Source organism: Hypomesus transpacificus, unplaced genomic scaffold (assembly GCF_021917145.1).
Source record: "Hypomesus transpacificus isolate Combined female unplaced genomic scaffold, fHypTra1 scaffold_139, whole genome shotgun sequence".
In the NCBI taxonomy this organism is placed as follows: Eukaryota; Metazoa; Chordata; class Actinopteri; order Osmeriformes; family Osmeridae; genus Hypomesus; species Hypomesus transpacificus.
Genome location: NW_025813713.1, coordinates 473,276 through 497,339, shown reverse-complemented (window position 1 = coordinate 497,339; position 24,064 = coordinate 473,276). Strand labels below are relative to the sequence as shown.

General features: G+C 49.6%; 2 protein-coding genes across 3 annotated transcripts; both read left to right on the top strand.

The window, feature by feature from the left end:
• The first annotated feature begins 431 nt into the window (after window positions 1–431).
• Window positions 432–16,094, top strand: tie1 (tyrosine kinase with immunoglobulin-like and EGF-like domains 1). Of its 2 annotated transcripts, XM_047051165.1 has the most exons (23): window positions 432–1,327; window positions 2,015–2,308; window positions 2,449–2,559; window positions 2,882–3,037; window positions 3,251–3,382; window positions 3,701–3,841; window positions 3,999–4,127; window positions 4,253–4,398; window positions 4,860–5,004; window positions 5,137–5,295; window positions 5,465–5,602; window positions 6,150–6,449; window positions 6,642–6,932; window positions 7,242–7,435; window positions 7,624–7,834; window positions 8,050–8,160; window positions 9,188–9,378; window positions 9,685–9,798; window positions 9,935–10,005; window positions 10,744–10,784; window positions 11,420–11,516; window positions 11,676–11,775; window positions 15,366–16,094. In XM_047051165.1, exons 1-23 carry the CDS (start codon window positions 1,270–1,272, stop codon window positions 15,435–15,437), a joined length of 3,402 nt encoding a protein of 1,133 aa, XP_046907121.1. In that variant the 5' UTR covers window positions 432–1,269; the 3' UTR covers window positions 15,438–16,094. The 2 variants fall into 2 exon arrangements, with proteins under 2 accessions (XP_046907121.1, XP_046907122.1); XM_047051166.1 differs by lacking the exon at window positions 6,150–6,449 and having other exon boundaries at window positions 434–1,327.
• A 785-nt stretch (window positions 16,095–16,879) lies between these two features.
• On the top strand, window positions 16,880–24,060 carry mpl (MPL proto-oncogene, thrombopoietin receptor). Its single transcript, XM_047051149.1, has 12 exons — window positions 16,880–17,118; window positions 18,772–18,901; window positions 20,243–20,415; window positions 20,577–20,719; window positions 21,065–21,227; window positions 21,364–21,475; window positions 21,557–21,711; window positions 21,835–21,977; window positions 22,170–22,329; window positions 22,493–22,574; window positions 22,663–22,750; window positions 22,880–24,060. The coding sequence occupies exons 1-12, from the start codon at window positions 17,010–17,012 to the stop codon at window positions 23,366–23,368; spliced, it is 1,947 nt and encodes a 648-aa protein (XP_046907105.1). The 5' UTR covers window positions 16,880–17,009; the 3' UTR covers window positions 23,369–24,060.
• The last annotated feature ends 4 nt before the right edge of the window (window positions 24,061–24,064 follow it).

Sequence of the window (24,064 nt, the reverse complement as noted above, 5' to 3'; positions counted from 1 at the left end):
GCTGGCAGATCCACTCTCAGGAAACACACGGATACACGGATACCCTGGACCTCTTGGTAATAATGCACAATGTCGCAGTGAAACCGTGTGTCCTCACCTATTGAAATGACATTGAAACAGATGTTTTGTGTTTATCAGAAGTGTATTCTCCTTAAACAAAGGGGTAGAAATATAATAATCCTGGTTGCTGAAAAATAAAGAAAATCTGGAGCTGGCTAATTGAAAACAGGAAACCTTGAACAATAAGAAGTTGAGTCAACATCAATTGTCTGAGGCCATCAGGAAACGTAAGGAACATTAAATCAACCATTACGAAGCCCGCCCCTGCAGAAAGGAGAAAACGGGGCCTCCACTGGACCGTCATGAGTTGCGGAAAGTGAAAAGCTGGACTTTTTCCATCAGAGTAAAAGTGATTGAGAAGACACAACAAACGGGGTGGTCATCACCCTAGATGTTCTGCATAAGTCTACTTGAGCGTAAGATTGCAGGGATCAAAAGCGTCGTATTGAAGTTAAAGAACAAAGCTGTCCTGCTTGGCCAGAGCCCGTCCCAGCTGTTGTTATTGGGTCAGAAGAAGGTTGTTGTTGGTGCCGTTAGGGTTTTCTCCGCTGCTGGGTAACATCGTTTGATAGAAATGCATTTCCAGCTAGAAATGTGTTTATGAAAAATATACAGAAGAACACGCATATTCAGTTGGAAACTTGAAGGCAGATGAAAGAAGGTCTGGGTTTATTCAAGCACATGCATACTTTCACAACATCTTGTGTAACTGGTGGATTTAAATGTTGCTGACGTCTAAGCACACTGAAAATATTTTTTATATTATTCGTCACAGCTCCCGATTTGGAAGGACCGTTTGGAAAGAAAAAAAACATTTGGCAGAAGTTGACTTTAATATGTAGATGGGCCTACCGAACGCTGTCTTATAGCTCTGGAATCAAAACGGAGTCCTTTGGCGCGCCAAGCAAGCTTTTTCCCCTCGTGACGTTCTTCCTTCCTATCCCACCCAGAGCCAAAGAGTAACCCGAGTTTACAACGAGCTGAACAGTCAGACTTGGCTATATGAATGTCACACGATCTCACAACCTCACAGGAATATATACACATCGCCAAAAGGATTTACTTTAAGAGGAAATAACTGTGATTTCGGATTTATGGATACGCGTAAAAGCGCACGCTGTTTGGCACTGACAACCAGTCCTCGGAATGTAGACACCTCCCGTTTTAACTGACGGATCTACTACTGATCTATTTTTCCGGATTGTTGCTATGGAAGAAATTGTTATGATCGCCGTCCTCAATTTTCTGTGCCTCCTTTGCTTGTCAGGTAAGTAGGTGGTAGTTCACAACTCTAAAGTGACAGACGGGAAAAGTTATTTCAAAGTTTAAAAATAAATAAAAAATAAACATTTTCTTGAATAACCAAACAACAAATTTAGCAAACAATCCATTGTTCTACAAACATACACAACTACTGAAAGCATAGCACCTCTACCCAGATGGTGTTGTTAGCTAAACATACAATTTACATAAACTCACTTATACGGGCAACTGGCATGAGATTTCACAGTGGTATGCCTCGTCCCCCGGAGAGAACAGTCGCTCATCCTCGTTTCCTGTGATTGTTCTTCTGCCGTGTGGCCCACATGCCAGGGAAGAGGAATGTAGGGCTCATATATCAACACTTCTGTGCCACCGTAAAGGGTTTGGAGTTGTCACGACGCCAATTCTAGTCTTTATTGAATTTTGTATTTAAATCTGTCGTTTAGGAATGCCCATGCGTGGAATTTGTCATTATTTGTTTAGGGAGGATTTGCTTCAATCTTATTTATGTTTTCTGATGGAACGATTGGGAGTGGACCTGAGCGTCATTAAATTCCCCAAACTTGTTATTTAGGCCTACTTCGTTTGGGTTTTCAAGTCAAGTCAATGTTATTGATCCCACTAGGGGAAATTTGCTTGTAGACAGGTATTTGTAAGTGCATGACACACTGCTGTCCGTCTCTCCCTGCAGGTGCAGTGACAGACATGGCCATGATCTCCAACATGGAGATGTCCAGCTCGCTCTTCTACCTGTCCTGCGTCACTGGAGAGAGGCACGCGGCAGACCTCAATCTGGACATCACCAAAGACTACCGAATTTTCATCCTCCCTTCAAAGCCCAATTTCAAAACCAAGAAACCGGTGCCAACACGGGTGGAGGCCAAGGGCTTTGAAGGGTTGGACTACATCGGCATCTTCTATTGTGAGGCCTCGTCGTTGGACGCCACTCCGATCGATAAAATCACGCTCATTAACAATTACCAAGGTAGACAAACACACAACTCTCTGAACTTGAAAGCCGCACCTTCGTGTTATGAACCAGCGCTAGATTACAAAGCGTTTTTTTTTCTTCATTTACTTTCGCGGTAGGGGCTATATCTACAATGTACAGCGTTTCTCTTTCAGGGCTTTTCGTTCCGACCCATATCACAGTGACGGCGAACAGAGGAGACACGGTCCATCTGGACATGCAGGTGGTCGGCTCCCAGAGGAGAGACGTGACGTGGAAACACAACGGTGAGTCCACTAGCTGGCCATCCAAGGGCCTAATGGCCTCTTTCCTGAGAGAAGAGTGGAGAAACAGATAATGGAGAGACGGGTTAGAGAAACAGCGTCTAGTCATTGATTAGTTTAAAACAGTGATTGGGCTTTGACTTTGAGGATTAGCGCTTCCCTGTGGAACCGTGTGCTCTGGGAGGATCGAAGACAACAACGTTTTTTGCTCGTTTCTTCTTTTTTTTACCATTGGCCCACTTTATTTTTCAACTACAGACAAAACGATCACGTTGTTTCCCTTAGTGAGCGTAAGTCTCCGGCCTCGCTTTTTTCTGTTTTGCAGGGAACTACTACTACATGATCCACTCTAACGAAGTTACAAACAACACGGCCACGCTGACGCTGCAGAACGTCGGTCCCTCCAACGCGGGCATCTACAGTGCCAGCTACGTAGGCGACAGTCCCATTCAGGGCGCGTGGATGCGGCTAATTGTCCGAGGTATGACAGAGGACATGGTCCTACGTCACTCATACACACACATACACACAACTGTACACTATGGGGAGAGTCCCCCCCTTCCACACACACACACACACACACACACACACACACACACACACACACACACACACACACACACACACACACACAGACACACATTACTACAGTGTGATGTAAGGTGTGGGTTCTGTCCCCCCTGTGGTGTCCCAGACTGTCCCAGTCAGAAGTGGGGCATGTACTGTGACAAGGACTGTGCCGAGTGCCTGAATGGAGGGCTGTGTCACGACGGGGACGGGGACTGTATCTGTCCTCCTGGCTTCATGGGGACACGCTGTGAGACAGGTACGTGTGTGTGTGTGTGTGTGTGTGTGTACTGTGTGTGTGTGTACCGTGTGTGTGTGTATACTATGTGTATGATGGAGAAAGAGATACATTTATAATATATACATATAGTTTATATATATATACATTAAAAACTGTAATGCATATTGTTTAGTATGTATGTGCAAGATAACATTGGATATATGTAAAATAACAACATATATATGTTATGTTTCTGTTATGTATAGCTGTTAGGTATAGTGAATCTTTTATAGTTGATTTTCATATGACCTAGTTCAACACGGACTGCCCTGCTCTGTGTGTGTCCTTGTGTTCCAGCCTGCAGAGAGGGCATGTTTGGTCACAACTGCCAGGAGTCCTGCAGGTCAGATCAGAGCTGCAAAGGCCTCCGCTTCTGCCTGCCAGACCCTTATGGCTGCACCTGTGCCAGCGGCTGGTCGGGAAACCGCTGCGGCAGACGTGAGTGCAGCTCCACACATCCAGGAAACCAGACAGTCCATGTCGTGGCTTCAGGCCGTGTCGGTTGGGGTATTTGAAACATCACCAGACCTGGTGGGTTGAAAACAGAGCTCTGAGCTGAGAGGTGTTGTGTCTCTGTGTCTCCTCCTTCCTCCAGCCTGCATGAAGGACATGTACGGGCCTGACTGCAGGCTCAGCTGCCAGTGTAGGAACGGGGGCGTTTGCAACCGCTTCAGCGGGTGCCTGTGTCCTACAGGCTGGAGAGGGAAGCACTGTGAGAAGTCAGGTGAGCAGAGTCCGGAGGGTTTGGATGGTGTCCATGACATCTCATTTATCATCATCGTCCTCATCATCGCTTCCCCCTCCTCCTTCTCTCTCACCCCTTGTCTGTCGTCACCTTGATCCTCCCAGACCGCGCTCCTCAGATCCTGGACATGACCAGTCGTCTGGAGTGGAACCTGCTCTCCAGCCCCCAAATCCAGTGCTCCGCCACGGGCAACCCTCTGCCCAGCCACACCAGCATCGAGCTACGCAAGCTGGACAGCACCGTGCTCAAGGTAAGGCCTGGAGGTCAGGGGTTCTGGAAGGGCTGGAGGGCCGGAGGATAGAGGGGCTGGATGTCAGGGGTTCTGGAAGGCTGGAGGTCTGGGGTTCTGGAGGGCTGGAGGACCGGGGGGCTGGAGGTCGGGGGGCTGTGGGGGCTGGAGCTCGGGGGGCTGTGGGGGCTGGAGGTCGGGGGGCTGGGGGGGCTGGATGTCTGGGGTTTTGAAGGGCTGGAGGTCGGGGGGCTGGGGGGGCTGGAGGTCGGGGGGCTGTGGGGGCTGGAGGTCGGGGGGCTGTGGGGGCTGGAGTTCTGGGGTTCTGAAGGGCTGGAGGACCGGGGGGCTGGAAGGGCTGGAGGTCGGGGCGCTGGGGGGCTGTGGGGGCTGGAGGGCTTGTGGTCTGCTTTAAATGTAGTTACCAGAGAAAAGTGTTGTGGACTGGTGACTGAGCAGTGTGTCATCTGCTGTCCCCCAAGGCCTCTCGCACCACCATGGACTCCAACAAGAGCACGGCTCAGTTTGAGATCTCCCAGCTGACGGCGGAGCACGGGGGCTTGTGGGAGTGTCGGGTCTCTACTAACGGGGGGCAGGACTCTCGCAAGTTCAACCTCACCGTCAAAGGTGAGCAGGAGAGCAAGCTGCTATGGGGTTGACTACATCACCTGGATGTTTTTTTGTGTTGGTTTGTCTTCTCTTTTGGGTCTCACTCTCTTCTCCCTCTCTCTCTCTCCCTCCCTCTCTCTCCCTTCCCAGAACCCCCCATCCCCAGCACGGCCCCCCGGCTCCTGGAGAAGAGGAGTAAACAGCTGGTGGTGAGGCCTGTGGAGTCCTTCAGGGGAGATGGACCCATCATCTCCACAAAGCTCCTCTACAAGCCCATGGACAACGGGGTCTCCTGGTCCTCCATCATAGGTGAGCCGGCTGGAGGAGGCACAGTTTGTCTCCTGGTAAGGTGGGCTTACACGCAGTTATTTGGGCGTATATCATATTTTCGCAAAATATTATTAGAAAATATTATCTCAAAACTTTTTTCAAAAATCTTTGTTCAACCAAAGAATTCCTTGAAACTTCTTTTCCCCAGTGTACAGCACGGAGCCCATCACTCTGATGAACCTGAAGCCGTCCACCAGGTACCAAGTGCGCGTGCAGCTCAGCCGGCCAGGCGAGGGGGGGGAGGGGCCCCCAGGCCCCGAAGCCTTCATGGAGACGGAGTGTCCAGGTAGGCGACACACAGCGAGCAGGGAGGGGGGGAGGGGGGGGGGGACACACCTGTCCATTTGAGCTTCCTACAGAGCAGAGGGGGGGGGTCGTTATCTGAGAGTTGCCTGCAGGTGTTTTCATTCACCCTGTCAGTGAGGTGGTGTAGAGGGGTGTAGCAGGAGTGCGTGCTGTCAGTGAGGTGGTGTAGAGGGGTGTAGCAGGAGTGTGAGGAACGAGGTGGATGTCGTCGTCTGTGTCCTTAAGGAGTCCATCGCCACGTGAACGACACGCTGACTCGTCCAGAGTCCCTCGCCCACGCGGTAGACAGTAGTTCCTACAGTGTTCAGTGTAGGATGGAGAATTATAGTTTTCATACAGTTTTCCTCACTGCACTGCAGGCACGAACAGGCAAAAGACAAAAGTTTATGATTATTCACACTCTACATTAAGGGGGGGCCACGAGGGGGTCCAAGCTTGTTGTCACAGGGGCACACCGGCCTCCCCTGGGCCCCCTTCCTAGAACAGCCCCTGCTGCTTCCCTGACTGAGTGTTCTGTGTCGCCGTAGAGCCCACGGTCCGACCGGAGATTGACTTCAGCTCGCTGGAAGGCCGCAATGCCACCGTGCGCTGGCTGTTGCCCAGCAACACCGGCGATGCCGGCTCGGCCAGCGGCTTTTTAGTGCAGCTGTTTGGCCCGTCCCCCCCCAGGGACAAGCTGAGAGAGGTGGTCACACTCCTCAATGTGCTCTCCACCAAGTTCCACAACCTGGAGTACAACCAAGACTACATGGTCCAGGTCAGCCTGCTCAACTGTGGCAGCCAGGGTCCGGCCTCTAAGCCCTACCACTTCCACATCAACAGCCAGGGTAACTAGAGCTCCTCTCATTGGTCAGAACAGGCAGAGGTGATGAGTGTGACCCCCCCCCAATCCTGCCCCGAAAGTGTGTTTCTGGTCTGGGTCTGGTATTGACCTGTAGTCGCTTAGCATCTTCGTTTAGCGTCTACGCTAACGCTGGTCTATTCTGGTCTAAACCCGCTTCGATCTCCCGTTCCCCCAGGGCCCTCCTCCCCTCTCAACGTCCAGGCTCTGCCCCTGTCCGTGTCGGCCGTGCAGGTGAGGTGGCGCCCCCCGGAGGACCCTAACGGTGGCATCGTCAAGTACATCATCGAGTACCAGCCTGTTGGGCAGGGCAGCCCTCATCCCTGGGTCGACACGGACGACGGCAACAAAACCTCCAAGGACGTGTTGGCCCTGAACGGCAGCACGCTGTACCAGTTCAGAGTGCGGGCCTTCTCTAAAGTACCAGGGGAGTGGAGCAAGTTGGTCCAGGCCAGGACCCAGGGCGACGGTGAGGGAGGGGTGATAGGCTGTCGTGGTGGTTGTGTTTGTGTCGTGGTGGTTGTGTTTGTGTAAAATATTTCGAACTGAGAGGCTCCTGCCTCTGACTGTGTTGATGGTTAGATCTTCAGAATAATTTTCAAATGTAAATGTTAAACTGTATTAAGTCTAATATCAGTACTTTCTTCTAAAAGTCTCTTTCTTTTCTATGTATCTCTCCTCTCCTACCACCTCCCCTCTGTCTCTCTTCCTCTCTCCCTCCCCTCCCATCTCCTCACCTCCCCCACCACCCTTTCTCTCCCCCTCCCCCTCCCTCCAGCGCCCCAGAGCTTTACCCCCACGACGCAGGAGGTGGGGGTCAGGGCGGGGAAGGAGGGTTACCAGCTCCTGGTGGCGGTGGTTGGCTCGGTGACGGTGACGTGCGTGACCATCCTCCTGGCTCTGCTGGCGCTCTTCTGCATCCGCAAGAGCCTGCTCAACCGCCGGCGCACCTTCACCTACCAGTCTGGATCGGTGAGGGGCACACACACACCTATACTCACACACACACACACTTACACATACCTTGCCTTTCTGCCGTAAGATTACATGGAGAGCTACGATCAAACGTGAAACCTCTTCACCACAACTATTTAGTTTGTACACATCACGTTCCGTCCTGTACCCCGTCAACAACCGTCCACCACTCGATGGTTTCCCAGGGAGAGGAGACCATCCTGCAGTTCAACTCTGGGACCCTGACCCTGACCCGGAGGCCCAAGCCCACCCCGGACCCCCTCACCTACCCCATCCTGGAGTGGGAAGACATCAAGTTCGAGGACGTGATCGGGGAGGGAAACTTCGGACAGGTCATCAAGGCCATGATCAAGAAGGACGGGACCAAGATGAGTGCTGCTATCAAGATGCTGAAGGGTAATCAGCATACACACACACACACTGACACACGTACATACACACTGACACACACACACTGACACACACACACACACTGACACACATACATACACACTGACACACACACACTGACACACACACACAGACAATGACACTGAAGTCCAAACACTCCAGGCAACACACACTGCATCTGGTCCAGTTCCTAACTTCATTGTGTGTGCTGTTCTGCGTAGAGTTTGCCTCTGAAAACGACCACAAAGACTTTGCAGGAGAGCTGGAGGTGCTGTGCAAGCTGGGCCAGCACCCCAACATCATCAACCTCTTAGGAGCCTGTGAAAACAGAGGTGAGTGTGCCCCCTTCTGGACACTAAAGGCAACGACAAGCCATTCTTTATTCTTATTTGTTTACTTTTTTTAAATACTTTTGACTTTGAGTGAAGCAATAAGATGAGATAAATCTATTTCAGAGAGAAATGCTAACGCGCTGTAATCAATGCCGTCCTAAACGTTGTAGACTCTATATTCAGCAACTGCCAAGAAGATTGACTTGAAAAGGTATCAGGGTTTCCATATTTATTTTGGATTATTGCTAATGCCACAGAATGTGTGCGCATATGATAAAGTAGTTAAAAAAACTTCCAGAATCGTTTTTTTTTTCAAATCCACGAGGCCCTTCTCATCTGCACCTGGGCAACATATCCTCCAAGTCAAACATCCTCTGTCTGCGGGAAGCACTTGCTTGGTCGTGTTTATTTGACTTGACTGTCTGCCACATAAGCAAACTGCTGCATGTCTCAATCTGGATTACGATCAGCTGGACGGCATTCCAAGCATGAAACTCTCATTTCCAAGCCACATCCGACGATTTCGTTCAAATAATCGAATCGCTGGTTTTATGTTCCTAGATCTTAGGCTGATAATATTAGGAGCAGCGAGATGTCGTTTACAGTAGAAGGTGTGTTGAGGGAATTCTAAGTCTGTAATTCATCATGTTTTTTACAGGCTTTGTCTTCAAGATGGTCTGACATTCAGATTTCTCTCATGATTAGAGATTTCCTAATCTTATAATTAAACCTACAATGTTTATCAGGATGTCAATGACATCCCTACGTTTCCCTTCACCTAGTGTCATCTTTACTTTAGTATCCTCTAATTCTCTGATTCTGTCTCTTTCACATTCCCTTTTTCTCTCCTTCCACTCTCTCTCGCTCATTCTCTCCCTCTCCCTCTCCCTCTCTCCCTCTCTCCCTCTCTCCCTCTCCCTCTCTCCCTCTCTCCCTCTCTCCCTCTCTCCCTCTCTCCCTCTCCCTCTCTCCCTCTCTCCCTCTCTCCCTCTCTCCCTCTCTCCCTCTCTCCCTCCCTCGGGTGCAGGGTACCTGTACATAGCTATAGAGTATGCTCCCTACGGCAACCTGTTAGATTTCCTGAGGAAGAGTCGAGTCCTGGAGACCGACCCTGCCTTCGCCAAGGAGCATGGGACTGCCTCCACCCTCACCTCCCAGCAGCTGCTGCAGTTTGCCGTCGACGTGGCGACGGGCATGCACTACCTTAGCGACAAGCAGGTGAACGTTGTTTTCCACTGCAAAAGTTAGCGGGAGTCAACTAACCCTAACCTAGCCCTAACACAACCCTAACCTAGCCCTAACATAACCCTAACCTAGCCCTAACACAACCCTAACCTAGCCCTAACATAACCCTAACCTAGCCCTAACACAACCCTAACCTAGCCCTAACATAACCATAACCTAGCCCTAACATAACCATAACCTAGCCCTAACACAACCCTAACCTAGCCCTAACATAACCATAAACTAGCCCTAACATAACCATAACCTAGCCCTAACCCTTTTCTTTTCTTCTTTTCTCAGTTCATACACAGAGATCTGGCGGCTCGGAATGTTCTGGTAGGAGACAACCTGGTGGCCAAGATAGCAGACTTCGGTCTGTCCCGAGGGGAAGAGGTCTACGTGAAGAAGACCATGGTGAGTCCACCTCCTCCCGCTCCTCCTTGGACACTGTGTTTCACAGCCTGCAGGGGGCACTCATGTGCTTCCAGAAGAGGCATGTTCTGACTCCCGAGAAAAACAGTGACTCGACTTTCTCCCCGCTCCCCCACAGGGACGGTTACCGGTGCGATGGATGGCCATCGAGTCGTTAAACTACAGCGTGTACACCACCAAGAGTGACGTGTGAGTCTGTCTGAACGGGTCCTCCCCGAACCCAAACACACATCACTTTCCACACCACGCTCAGTAACGCCTCGCACTGCTCCCAGTCCAAGTTTGACAACATGGTTCACGGTGTCTGCAACAAAATGACTAAATGACCCCGTGGAATGACAACTGGTACATAAGTGCAGAGGAACTGATAAGAAACTGGCGGAAACACAACCAGTCGAGCTGTCAGACGGAACCTATTTATACACTGCGTCAAACATTCTGAAAGACTTGTAGGGCAAAAGAAGGAAGTTGGTCTGGTTAGAGAAAAGAAACGTTGTACATTCCATAGGGTACACCACAGTGTGTGTGTGTGTGTGTCTGCAATGTTTGTGTGTGCAAGAGTAGAAGTGCCATGTGTGTGCATGTGCCAGAGCAGAGATAATCGAGGTTTTAGCGTCAAACCATTTAACACTTGTTTACAACAGAAAGGGACTTGAGCTTCTATCTGAATCTCTCAACCTCATGTTAGGTTTCTTCAGTTAAGCGAGCATAACTTGTGTTATTAAACAGTTGAGCTTGGTGGAACTAAGCTGACACTAAACTCTCTAGTTGTTTACAGAGCCGTCAGTACCAATGGATGGTGTAAAAGAGAGATGTGTGGGTTGTCTTTCATGTTAGATGTTCCATATTCAAAGTACTGTGGTCTTTCCCCTTTATTATCTTCCTGTTCCGTCCTCTGTGTTCACCTCTACACCTTTTCTGTTTCAGCTGGTCTTTTGGCGTTCTTCTGTGGGAGATTGTGAGTTTAGGTAAGTTGAAGTTCATGTTTGTGCGTGTTTGAGTGGAATGGTGAGAATTTCTCATAGCTTTTGCTCACGTGATGAAAATGGGCATCTATTACAAACTTCTGAGTAAACACAGATCACAGAGTGTTTGTGGGTCTCACAACCACAGGATCTCAGTTTCAGTCTCCAGTTTTAACACTTTGGGCAGACAGGAGGGGAAGAGGTTAGCACAACAAAAAAATCACACAAAATTTGTGTGACCAAAAATGTAGGACTGTAGATTACATGAAGGTTGAACACATTTAAAGAACGCTACAGTGCAACGATGTCCACGATGATTGTGATGATGACCGACGCCGACACCTCCAACCTTTCGGCCCATTTATCCATACATTTATCCATACATTTATACATACATTCTCTCTCCCTATATGTCTCACATTCTCCCTCCCCCCTCCCTCTCTCTCTCTCTCTCCCTCCCCCCTCCCTCCCTCCCTCCCTCCCCCCTCCCTCCCCCCTCCCTCCCTCCCCCCTCCCTCCCTCCCTCCCTCCCTCCCCCCTCCCTCTCTCTCTCTCCCTCCCTCCCCCCTCCCTCCCTCCCTCCCTCCCTCCCTCCCTCCCCCCTCCCCCCCCCCTCCCCCTCCCTCTCTCCCCCCCAGGTGGGACTCCTTACTGTGGGATGACCTGTGCAGAGTTGTATGAGAAGCTTCCTCAGGGCTACAGGATGGAACAGCCCAGAAACTGTGACGATGAGGTGTAAGTGCTCACACTGGGAAAAAAAGACAAAAAAAGATTTTAATTAATGACTGTCAAATAATCATATGATGCACAGATAGCCTGCCATGAAATGTTACTTTTCTGTATTTTCTGTATTTTTCTGTGTTTTAACAACACGTACCTATTGAACATGAACAGGTATGAGATGATGAGGCAGTGCTGGAGAGATCGTCCCTACGAGAGGCCTCCTTTCTCCCAGATCTCAGTTCAGCTCAACAGGATGCAGGAGGCCAGGAAGGTGAGGAGCCACCTCAGACACTCCCCCTGCAGCTAGAACCACCTCTCTCTCTCTCTGCAGCTAGAACCACCTCTCTCTCTCTCTGCAGCTAGAACCACCTCTCTCTCTCTCTCTCTCTCTGCAGCTAGAACCACCTCTCTCTCTCTCTCTCTCTCTCTCTGCAGCTAGAACCATCTCTCTCTCTCTCTCTCTCTCTGCAGCTAGAACCACCTCTCTCTCTCTCTCTCTCTCTCTCTCTCTGCAGCTAGAACCACCTCTCTCTCTCTCTCTGCAGCTAGAACCACCTCTCTCTCTCTCTCTCTGCAGCTAGAACCACCTCTCTCTCTCTCTCTCTCTGCAGCTAGAACCACCTCTCTCTCTCTCTCTCTCTCTGCAGCTAGAACCACCTCTCTCTCTCTCTCTCTCTCTCTCTCTCTCTCTCTCTCTCTCTCTCTCTGCAGCTAGAACCACCTCTCTCTCTCTCTCTCTCTCTCTCTCTCTCTCTCTCTCTGCAGCTAGAACCACCTCTCTCTCTCTCTCTCTCTCTCTCTCTCTCTCTCTCTCTGCAGCTAGAACCACCGCTCTCTCTCCCTCTCTCTCTCGCAGCTAGAACCACCTCCTCTCTCTCTCTCTCTCTCTCTCTCTGCAGCTAGAACCACCTCTCTCTCTCTCTCTCTCTCTCTCTCTCTCTCTCTCTCTGCAGCTAGAACCACCTCTCTCTCTCTCTCTCTCTCTCTCTCTCTCTCTCTCTCTCTCTGCAGCTAGAACCACCTCTCTCTCTCTCTCTCTCTCTCTCTCTGCAGCTAGAACCACCTCTCTCTCTCTCTCTCTCTCTCTCAGCTCTCTCTCTCTCTCTCTCTCTGCAGCTAGAACCACCTCTCTCTCTCTCTCTCTCTCTCTCTCTCTCTGCAGCTAGAACCACCTCTCTCTCTCTCTCTCTCTCTCTCTCTCGCTCTCTGCAGCTAGAACCACCTCTCTCTCTCTCTCTCTCTCTGCAGCTAGAACCACCTCTCTCTCTCTCTCTCTCTCTCTCTCTGCAGCTAGAACCACCTCTCTCTCTCTCTCTCTCTCTCTCTCTCTGCAGCTAGAACCACCTCTCTCTCTCTCTCTCTCTCTGCAGCTAGAACCACCTCTCTCTCTCTCTCTCTCTCTCTCTCTCTCTAGCTCTGCAGCTAGAACCACCTCTCTCTCTCTCTCTCTCTCTCTCTCTCTCTCTCTCTGCAGCTAGAACCACCTCTCTCTCTCTCTCTCTCTCTCTCTCTGCAGCTAGAACCACCTCTCTCTCTCTCTCTCTCTGCAGCTAGAACCACCTCTCTCTCTCTCTCTCTCTCTCTGCAGCTAGAACCACCTCTCTCTCTCTCTCTCTCTCTCTCTCTGCAGCTAGAACCACCTCTCTCTCTCTCTCTCTCTCTCTCTCTCTCTCTCTCTCTCTCTGCAGCTAGAACCATCTCTCTCTCTCTCTCTCTCTCTCTCTCTGCAGCTAGAACCACCTCTCTCTCTCTCTCTCTCTGCAGCTAGAACCACCTCTCTCTCTCTCTCTCTCTCTCTCTCTCTGCAGCTAGAACCACCTCTCTCTCTCTCTCTCTCTCTCTCTGCAGCTAGAACCACCTCTCTCTCTCTCTCTCTCTCTGCAGCTAGAACCACCCTCTCTCTCTCTCTCTCTCTCTCTCTGCAGCTAGAACCACCTCTCTCTCTCTCTCTCTCTGCAGCTAGAACCACCTCTCTCTCTCTCTCTCTCTCTGCAGCTAGAACCACCTCTCTCTCTCTCTCTCTCTCTCCACTCTCTCTCTCTGCAGCTAGAACCACCTCTCTCTCTCTCTCTCTCTCTGCAGCTAGAACCACCTCTCTCTCTCTCTCTCTCTCTCTCTGCAGCTAGAACCACCTCTCTCTCTCTCTCTCAGCTAGAACCACCTCTCTCTCTCTCTCTCTCCCTGCAGCTAGAACCACCTCTCTCTCTCTCTCTGCAGCTAGAACCACCTCTCTCTCTCTCTCAGCTAGAACCACCTCTCTCTCTCTCTCTCTCTCTGCAGCTAGAACCACCTCTCTCTCTCTCTCTCTGCAGTTAGAACCACCTCTCTCTCTCTCTCTCTCTCTCTCTCTGCAGCTAGAACCACCTCTCTCTCTCTCACTCTCTCTCTGCAGCTAGAACCACCTCTCTCTCTCTCTCTCTCTCTCTCTCTCTCTCTCTCCCTGCAGCTAGAACCACCTCTCTCTCTCTCTCTCTCTCTCTCTCTCCCCTGCAGCTAGAACCACCTCTCTCTCTCTCTCTCTCTCTCTCTCTCTCTGCAGCTAGAACCAGCTCTCTCTCTCTCTCTCTCTCTCTCTGCAGCTAGAACCACCTCTCTCTCTCTCTCTCTCTCTGCAGCTAGAACCACCTCTCTCTCTCTCTCTCTGCAGCTAGAACCACCTCTCTCTCTCTCTGCAGCTAGAACCACCTCTCTCTCTCTCTGCAGCTAGAACCACCTCTCTCTCTCTCTCTGCAGCTAGAACCACCTCTCTCTCTCTCTCTGCAGCTAGAACCACCTCTCTCTCTCTCTCTCTCTCTCTCTGCAGCTAGAACCAGCTCTCTCTCTCTCTCTCTCTGCAGCTAGAACCAGCTCTCTCTCTCTCTCTCTCTGCAGCTAGAACCACCTCTCTCTCTCTCTCTCTCTCTCTGCAGCTAGAACCACCTCTCTCTCTCTCTCTCTCTGCAGCTAGAACCACCTCTCTCTCTCTCTGCAGCTAGAACCAGCTCTCTCTCTCCCTGCAGCTAGAACCACCTCTCTCTCTCCCTGCAGCTATAACCACCTCTCTCTCTCTCTGCAGCTAGAACAATCTCTCTCTCTCTCTCTCTCTCTGCAGCTAGAACCACCTCTCTCTCTCTCTGCAGCTAGAACAATCTCTCTCTCTTTCTCTCTCTCTGCAGCTAGAACCACCTCTCTCTCTCCCTGCAGCTAGAACCACCTCTCTCTCTCTCTCTCTCCCTGCAGCTAGAACCACCTCTCTCTCTCTCTCTCTCCCTGCAGCTAGAACCACCTCTCTCTCTCTCTCCCTGCAGCTAGAACCACCTCTCTCTCTCTCTCTCTCTCTGCAGCTAGAACCACCTCTCTCTCTCTCTGCAGCTAGAACCACCTCTCTCTCTCTCTCTCTGCAGCTAGAACCACCTCTCTCTCTCTCTCTCTGCAGCTAGAACCACCTCTCTCTCTCTCTGCAGCTAGAACCACCTCTCTCTCTCTCTCTCTGCAGCTAGAACCACCTCTCTCTCCCTGCAGCTAGAACCACCTCTCTCTCTCTCTCTCTCTGCAGCTAGAACCACCTCTCTCTCTCTCTCTCCCTGCAGCTAGAACCACCTCTCTCTCTCTCTGCAGCTAGAACCACCTCTCTCTCTCTCCCTGCAGCTAGAACCACCTCTCTCTCTCTCCCTGCAGCTAGAACCACCTCTCTCTCTCTCTCTCTGCAGCTAGAACCACCTCTCTCTCTCTCCCTGCAGCTAGAACCACCTCTCTCTCTCTCTCTCCGCTTTCTTAATCAGCTAAAAGGAAAGAAAAGTCCTGAAATTGTTCGCCGTCAGCCGTGGCTTGTGTTTTGAAATTTTCCTCTGTGGCTGACTGTGAAAACATCCTACTTCCTAGGCGTACGTAAACATGGCCCTGTTCGAGAACTTCACCTACGCCGGAATAGACGCCACGGCCGAAGAGGCCTGACTACCATCCCCCCCAGACCCTGGCAGGTCACGTAGCCCAAGGGAGAGGCCCCGAGGTGGGGCACCGCGATACTGCCGGCCCCCTGCTGGTCCTCGGGCCTACCGGGCAAACAGGCACTCCACCAAGGCCTCGTGGCTGTAGAGGGAGGACTGTGGCAGAACGCTGGGGGGGATGAGGGGGGGGGGGGGGGGGTCGCCTGGACCAACACAGGTCCCAGACCAACACCGAACTCTCCAGGATGTGGAGTGGTGCTGGGACCTGTGATTACACCACTGGGTCTGCAGGGCGCACGCTGTGACCCTGTGGGCTCTGAACTCTCACCTGGAGAGGACGTCATCGTGGAAACGGACACACAGTTTGAAAAGAGACAGGTTGAAGACAGATGTAGCACTTGAACCAGCAATACGAGGGACGTGGTTTCCTAAATACAAAGTATATCCTTTGCTGTCGTCCTGAGAATGTTATTGTATATAATGTACTGTATCTATACCACTTTTACTTTGGACTTGTCCTCACATAATATTTCACTCCTTTATACATTTTCCTACATTTGTAACATATGCTACCTTTAACTCAGAATGGTGTTCAATGTACGTTTTATTGGTATGTTTCTTAAATAAATCTTTCTGTGGTGACTGGACTCATCACTATGAAGCACGTGAACTTGTAATGTTTTTAAGAGAAAACCAAGACTGAGAAAGGTGTTGACATAAGCAGTTCTGGTGGGGGGTTGCTAGGGTTAATTGTAAAGGGGAAAGCGCCGTGGCCATATCAGGCTGCCTGAGAGTCAACATGTTGGGGTGACAGGGCGTAACCGCAGCCCTGGCTTCCACAGGCCTGAGGTTCAGAAGGCCCCTGGCCCCCTGCTGCACAGCGTTGATCTGTCACACAGTTTCCTCTTGACGAGGAGCCGCAGGCTCACATGACTGTCACTGGCTTCCTCACTGTAGTCCCACACCTCCACACAAACACACACACACCTTCACCACACACACACACACACACCTCCACACACACACACCTTCACCACACACACACACACCTTCACCACACACACACACACCTTCACCACACACACACACACAGCCTACATATAGTGCATGCATGCACTCTTCAACAACTTGATATTGTAATTCATGTATTTTATGATTGTTAGTCATTACTATTTTTGTAACTTGAAGCCTGGGTCCTGTGAGTGGGTGTTTAAGTTAATCTTGTGCATCAGTAATGATGCCCCCTCTCTCTGCCCCCCACCCCCCTCAGCCCCCCTTTCAGCCCCCCACCCCCCCTCTCAGCCCCCCACCCCCCCTCTCAGCCTCTAACACCTCCCCCGGGCACCCTCCCCCCTATCTCAGTGCCTGCCTCAATCCACACAACACACACATCCTGTGCCACCAAGCCTATCAGATAGGGCCAGTCCCCGCCCATCACCCCGTACCCTCCTGCTCACACGCACCCACCTACATCCCAGCCTCACTGGCACACACACACACTCACACACACGTTGACCTGACTAAACATCCTCTGTGTCTACACCTGGCCCATGTGGTTATAAGCTAAGACACGTCAGTCATGGTTGTTTGTTTCACCTCCAGGACGCTGATCTTCCTGACCTGGGTTCTGCTGTGTTGCATGTCAGTTTGGTGCCAAGGAAGACCTGCACACCAACTGTCAGACCAAGGTAAGGTTCTGGACTTGTGTGTGGAGGTCTACTGCAACGACCTGGTCAAACATCATCCATGTCTGCAGAGGTAAATTCGGTCTTTCCAGTGTGCGTAAAACAGTCTCCGAACTACTCAGAAACTTCTCAGAGCTACTGGGTGAAGCTGTCGAGTATCCAGTATTTGTCTCTCGTCGCGTTGTTGAGGTTGTTTCACAGTATGTCCAGGCAGGGCCGTACGCAGGCCCCAAAAAATACTGAGGTCATGAGTCAGAACTTCTAGGCGGGTTCGGGGGCATGCTCCCCCGGAATTTTTTAAAATTACATTATTTAAATATGGCCATTTTCTCTTATTGAGTCTTAAGGAGCAAAAACATCATCATTATGACATTTGAATATGGGGCGGTGTGGAGCTTTTGAAATTTTGAGGTAAACATGGGGCATTCTGAGGCTTTTTGAAGGACCTTTATGGGACTCATGAAGTAAGGGCAAGTTACCACAATTTTTTTTTAATTATTATTATATGGCAACGACGGTACGAGCGTTTTGATTGGATAACGGGTAGTCACCCCAGCGTGTTGCCCTCCTCGCCGGTCAATACGGATCCGTATTGCCCTCTGACGTCAGCTTCAAAATGAGCGATATCGAGGAGTCAGCTGCTGAGTTTTACTATCCAGATGATGCTGAAAAGCTTTGTCATCGAAAGTGAGGATGAAGACCAGACTCTTTGAATCACTTGTGTCGTTATTTTGTGATGAAATTAAAGCCATTTTAGCAGAACCATGTTCTCCGCTTTCTATCAAAAGTAATGAGTTGCTTGGCAACACATGAAACACACCGTGAGAAGACTTAAGAGCTAGCTACAATTAGCCTAAAGGTACCATTTATTTTCGTTTACAAAATGAAAAGAATCTAAAATTGCCATATAATAAACTACTTACTAACCTCGACCGTTCGGTCATGCCGGGAAATATCAAACTGAGGCTGGAACGTATCGACCGAGCGATAGCGAGTCAGTTTGATATTTCCCAATTGCCACTGAATTTCATTTTCAATCAATCACATCAATGACATATCATATCAATCGCAAAATGAATGTTGATTCAACCGGTGGAAATTGATTGACAACCGGTACTGACGGAGTTAACCAAACTTTGATTTGATGTTTCCTTATCTGAGTAGTACGCTGCTGCAATACAATATTTCCACATGAAAATGAATCTTTCTTCTCACAGTCATCTGCCACTTAAACTTCTCTTAACCTACATGTTTAGTTTGCTGCGCTCCTCTTCCAGTGACTGTAACTAACATAGGCTATTCACTAACAGTAGCGGTATGTCTATGGCGGTAACATCAGCGTCCGACTTGTGTTTGGTGGTTACCATAACGACAGTACGTTTTGTTGATGACGCGCAGCACATATGTCCAAACTCTTGAGCTACTCGGCTCTTCAAGTATAAAATCACGTTACGGTTTGTGGGAGACCAAGATCATCGTCCTGCAGTCAGTTTCACGTGTACTTTATTTTGAGTTTATATACCACGATTTAAGCAAAAAAAAAAAACAGAAATACGAAAAAAAATACCGAGGACACGACCTCGGTGTCCTCAATGGTAGTTACGGCCCTGTGTCCAGGGTGAGGTTTGAACCTGTGATCCTTTTCCATTCCAACAGATGTTCTGCTTCTGGAAGACGACGAAAATCCAAAGTGTTTTACCAGAACCGAGACTGACTTCACCTGCTTCTGGGAGGAGCTGGGAAGCACGAGCAGCAAGTCCTACGAGTTTTTCTACAAAAACTTTGAGTATGTATTTGGATTCAGGTCTCTGTATGCATAAATGTTCATGTGTATGTACATGGACAGTGCGTGTACAGCATTTGTAGAGATATACATGCATGTGTAGAGATTTACATTTAGTCCTTTAGCAGACGCTCTTATCCAGAGCGACTTACAGTAAGTACAGGGACATTCCCCCCCGAGGCAAGTAGGTGAAGTGCCTTGCCCAAAGGACACAACGTCATTTGGCACGGCTGGGAAATCGAACCAAAAACATTCTGATTAATAGCCCGACTCCCTAACCGCTCAGCCATCCCCAAGAGATATATAATCGGGGATGTCCCTTAAAATACGGAATCGTCCCGTATTTGAGAATAAAATAGCGCGTCCCGTTTTGAATCAATACGGAACTGTTAAATTAAGAAAATATGGTTCACATCTCACAAGTTCTTCCAAAAGCCTATTCCTTCTGGTCTCACTGCCGACTTTTGTTGGCCGATGTGCTGTGTATTCAGCTATGACGATATGACCACTTGAGTTGTGATAGAGACTGAGTGCATCTGTTCACACTGATTTCAATAGCAGATATCTTTTTATAATGTCCATGTATCAATCTTAACCCCCCCCCCTTTCTGTGTTGAAGGTTGCAACCGTAATCACGGTGCATCCCTATGCTTCAAGAAGTATTCAGTGTGTCGCCGCATGTTTCAATAAATTCCAAGTGCTTCCCCCTTTGTGCTCCCCGCTCGTAATCGTTTTGAAACATTTGTTGCATTTTGCGATGTCGGAATCCATGGCTGTGAAATACAGCCACACTTTCGACCGCTTTGCTATAGGCATTTTAAATGCACTAAAAGCTAGCTAGCTGATTATCAGAGCAAGTGAAATATGTTCACTAGCGGTCACGAACATGGCTGCGGGAACTAGGGGTGCTGAGGGTGCTGCAGCACCCCCTGACAGCACGAGAATTTAAAATAATATGGCTTGAAAATTCACCACCGCGGCACAGCTCCGCAGTAGCGGACTGGCCATCGGGAGCACAGGGAGAAGAATAACGATGGAAAACCAGGCTAAGAAACTTAAGGGTGGGGCTGAAAGATTGAGAAAAAAATACATCACCTTAGACAAGATCGAGTTTCCCCTCGACTGAAACTCGATCTCACTTCTACGAACCACATGATTTTGGTTTACAACTGCACACAGAAACCTACAATATGTAAACACACACACCCAAACTTAAGAGTACACACGCACATGTACAACTACATGCAGACACACCCACAGATACAGAGTACTCACGCAAACTCACAAGCACGGACACAAACTCCAAAGTACATCCACAGCACATGTGGTGTTTGGCCTGTGCAGGGGTGAGAAGAGGTGTGAGATTGCTGTGAGGAAGACGGAGGCAGGCAGAGTCATCCACATCTGTGACTTCCCCCCCGAGGACGTCTACCTCTTTGTCGATACGCACATCAGGGTGACGGACCGTCACACCAACACCACGGTCTACACACGCAGCGTCACCATAGAAGACCAGGGTAAAGAGAGGGGCCAGTGTGTTTACGTGTGTGTGTGTGTCTCTGTGTGTGTCTCTGTGTGTGTCTCTGTGTGTGTCTCTGTGTGTGTCTCTGTGTGTGTCTCTGTGTGTGTGTGTGCTGCATTGCTTATCAGTAAGGCTTCCTCTTCCTCTCCCTCCCAGTTTTACTGGACCCCCCAGGGGAAGTGTCGCTCCTGCACACTGGCCAGGCAGGGCAGCTGCAGGTGACCTGGCTTCAACACAAAGACAGAGTACAGTATGAGATCCACGTCTCCTTCCAAAGTGGGAGTGAGAGGACAGACCAGGTACAGAAGGACATCAGCAGGAGGAAGGCGTCGACATGAAACATACATGTCACAAATATTACGCAAAAACAAATTAATGAAGGTTAACTATTCTGAAATAGAAAAGATTTCGGTCTCAAGAAATGTTTCATAAAAGAAAAAATCTTGAAAGAAACATTTAACATTACAAATCTATTCCAGCTATTTTAAATCCAAAGCATTTGGAATGTGAAAGGTGTCTTTCGTTTAACCGTGAGCACGTTTGCACACCTTAGTGTGTCCTCTGAATGTTCCCCTACCTCCGGTATCCCTCGCCCTGCTGGACACCCGCTAACACCGCCTGTGTGTGTTGTTCCACCTCCCCAGGTGCAACCAGGGGCATCCAGCCAACACAGACTGACCTCCCTGCCCCAGGGGGAGGTGGTCTGGGTCCAGGTGAGGGTCCGGACGCAGGGCTACACCAACACCCTCACTGGTCACTGGAGCCACTGGTCAGACGCAGTGGCTGCTATGGTGCCTCAGGCAGCAGGTGTGTATGTGTGTGTGTGTGTCTGTGTGTCTGTGTGTGTGTGTGTGTGTGTGTACGTCTCTGTGTGTGTGTGTGTGTGTACAGTCTTGCATCCTTCCTCAGTAGAGTGATGGAGTCCCCTCTGTCTATCTTTCAGAGGATATTTCTTTATTCTGTCACACTTCTGATCTACAAAATGTCACGTGTCAGTGGAAGGACAAGTCCAGCAAAGCTCCCATGGACGCACTCCTCCACAAGATACTCACCAGGTAGAAAACAGCGCTCCTGAAAGGTCCTGGTTTTGCCGCGCAACAAACTGGCACCTGGTCTGAACGATGTTCTGTTTCTAGGGGCAACTGGAGCGAGTGTCCTCGGGTGCAGAACTCGACTTCCTGTTGTCGTTTCCACGGCGACGAGTCGGCGGCCATCCTGGTGAAACTCTCCGCCGGCCCCGGTCTTCTGAACAGGACCTACTACACCGAGAGCTTCACAGTCAGCAACAGCGGTGAGCAGCCCTGGGGCAACACAGGAGAGCAACACTGCATGTTGAAATCAGATCCATTTAACAAACCCAGAGATCTTTTAACCTTTCATTGAACTTGTACCCCCCTCCCCTTGTGGTGTGAAGTGAAGACAGGCCCTCCTGGGAGCCTGAGGGGGGAGTCTGAGGGGGACAGGCTGTACCTGAGATGGGACACGCCTCAGCTGGTCCTGTCAGCTCACCTGATGTACCAGGTCCGCTACCAGACCAGAGGAGAGGGCTCCTGGAAGGTATACCAGCAGGTGCACCATGTAGCCACACAACACCACAACTTCGAGAGAGAAAAGCCTTCATACCATCTCAATACCATGTTATGTTATTAAGTCTATTTGATTTCTTAAGACGTTGCTTCCTAAGATTATTTGTATATTCTATTATTTGTGAGGGTTTTTCAACGTTTTTTAATATTGTTTTGCTTCTAGCTGGTCACCCTACCGGACTCTGACACCGGCACCAGTCTAGACATCCAGACGGGCTGTCAGTATCGCGTCCAGGTGAGAGCCAGACCAAACGGTTCCGTCTACGATGGCTACTGGAGCGACTGGTCTCAGTGTCTCTCCGTGGTCGTGGCTTCTCGTCTTGGTACGGAACAGTGGATCTGTTTTGTTTTTTACATTTTATTATTCCAGCAAACACTTATCCAATGTGACATATAAATATCGATGTAGAAAGTATAGTGGAAAAGGTAGGCTGACTGACCACAAACAGAAAGTGACACGCGAGCTAACTCAGCCATCTCTTCCAGTGGTTTTGCTTCTCCCGAGCATCTCTCTGGCTATGGTCGTCCTCTCCCTTGTGTTCTTCTCGCTGTTCTCACGGTATCTCAGGTGAGTTTTCCTTGTAAACAATTGTTTTTTTTGTTGCCCTCTTTCAACAGTTGATTATATACACTGAGTCACCATCTTGCTCCATCAGTAAACTCAAAGAGTACCTGTGGCCTCCAGTCCCAGACCTTGATAAAGTCCTACTTGGCTTTCTAACGGAGATCAACCGACAGACTCGGGTAAACAGAATATGCCAGCGTGCAGAGACGCATCAACGTTATAACATTCAGTACCAGAACGACGTTCAGTTGAACACGTCGAACCTCGTCTAGTTAGTGTTTTATGCGTGTTTGTGCGTCTCCTTCCAGGATCCTTCTCACAACGTGAAACAGTTCTTTGATGAGACTCCAGCATCTGTGGTGGAGATCCTGTCAGAGGGAGAAGCTCCAGAGGTGAAGCCACCAGGGGAGTCCTCCAGTGTCCTGCCCCCAGAGAGGGGCTCCGGCGGCGGGGAGCAGACAGAAGCGACCCTGGGGATAACCCGGCAGGTCAGTCTGGACTACGTGATCCTGAACACCGTCGACATCATCATCGGTTCCCCGGGCAACGAGTACATGTATGATGGGGTGGGGTGTGTGAGGGCAGGGGTGGGGGTGGGGGGAGAGGACCACCAGTGGAGGTACCACTGCTCCTGCCTCGCCCGGTTACCCAGCCTCCCCCCTCCCTCCCCCTCCCCCTCAGAGATCCTAAACCGCTCTTACCTGCACATGGCAGATTCCCAGGTGACCCAGGTGACTCTGGCCAATAAGGAGGCTGGAAACATCTATGCAAACCTGGAAAGGGAGGTCGCTAACTAACTCATTAACGGAACATACTTGTCAAACCCCAGCATTAGAATACACTGTAGCTGCAAATATATAGACTTTAATACTGTATTTAGATTTTTCCAGGTCTGTGTGACTATGGGTGATCACACGCCTTCCTTTTAGGGTCATGATGCATCATTCTCCATAGATCTCAATGTAAATATGATCTTGTGGTAACCAACAATTGGTCTACATGAGTTAGGCAGATCTTTCTTGAATATATACTGTACCCGTGTATTGATATTCTCTTTTATTAAAAAAATTATTAGCCTGTAAATAATGAGTGTCTTGTCATGAAGGACTGTGGTCTGTTACCTTAGTTCTCAGGGTCCTCTGTTTGGTAGGTTTTAGATGTGTTCCTTCTCTAACACACCTGATTTGAATGAATGGATGATTGTCAAGCTGATCTTCATCTAAATCAGGTGTGTTGGAGCAGGGGCTCCTTGGAACACAGGACAGCGGACCCTGTGGACCAGGGTCAAAGACCACTGAGGCTTTGGGACAAATGTAGCATATTGTTTTGTAATGTTTAATATCTTTATTACACAGTCATATTCAGATACAAAAATGATGCATGTCAACAATAAAACTCACAAAAAAACACATTCATTATAACTCTCACACCAATGTAAGGAATTAAAACTAGTTATAAATATCATTTTAATGACTTTCAACCAACCAACAAAC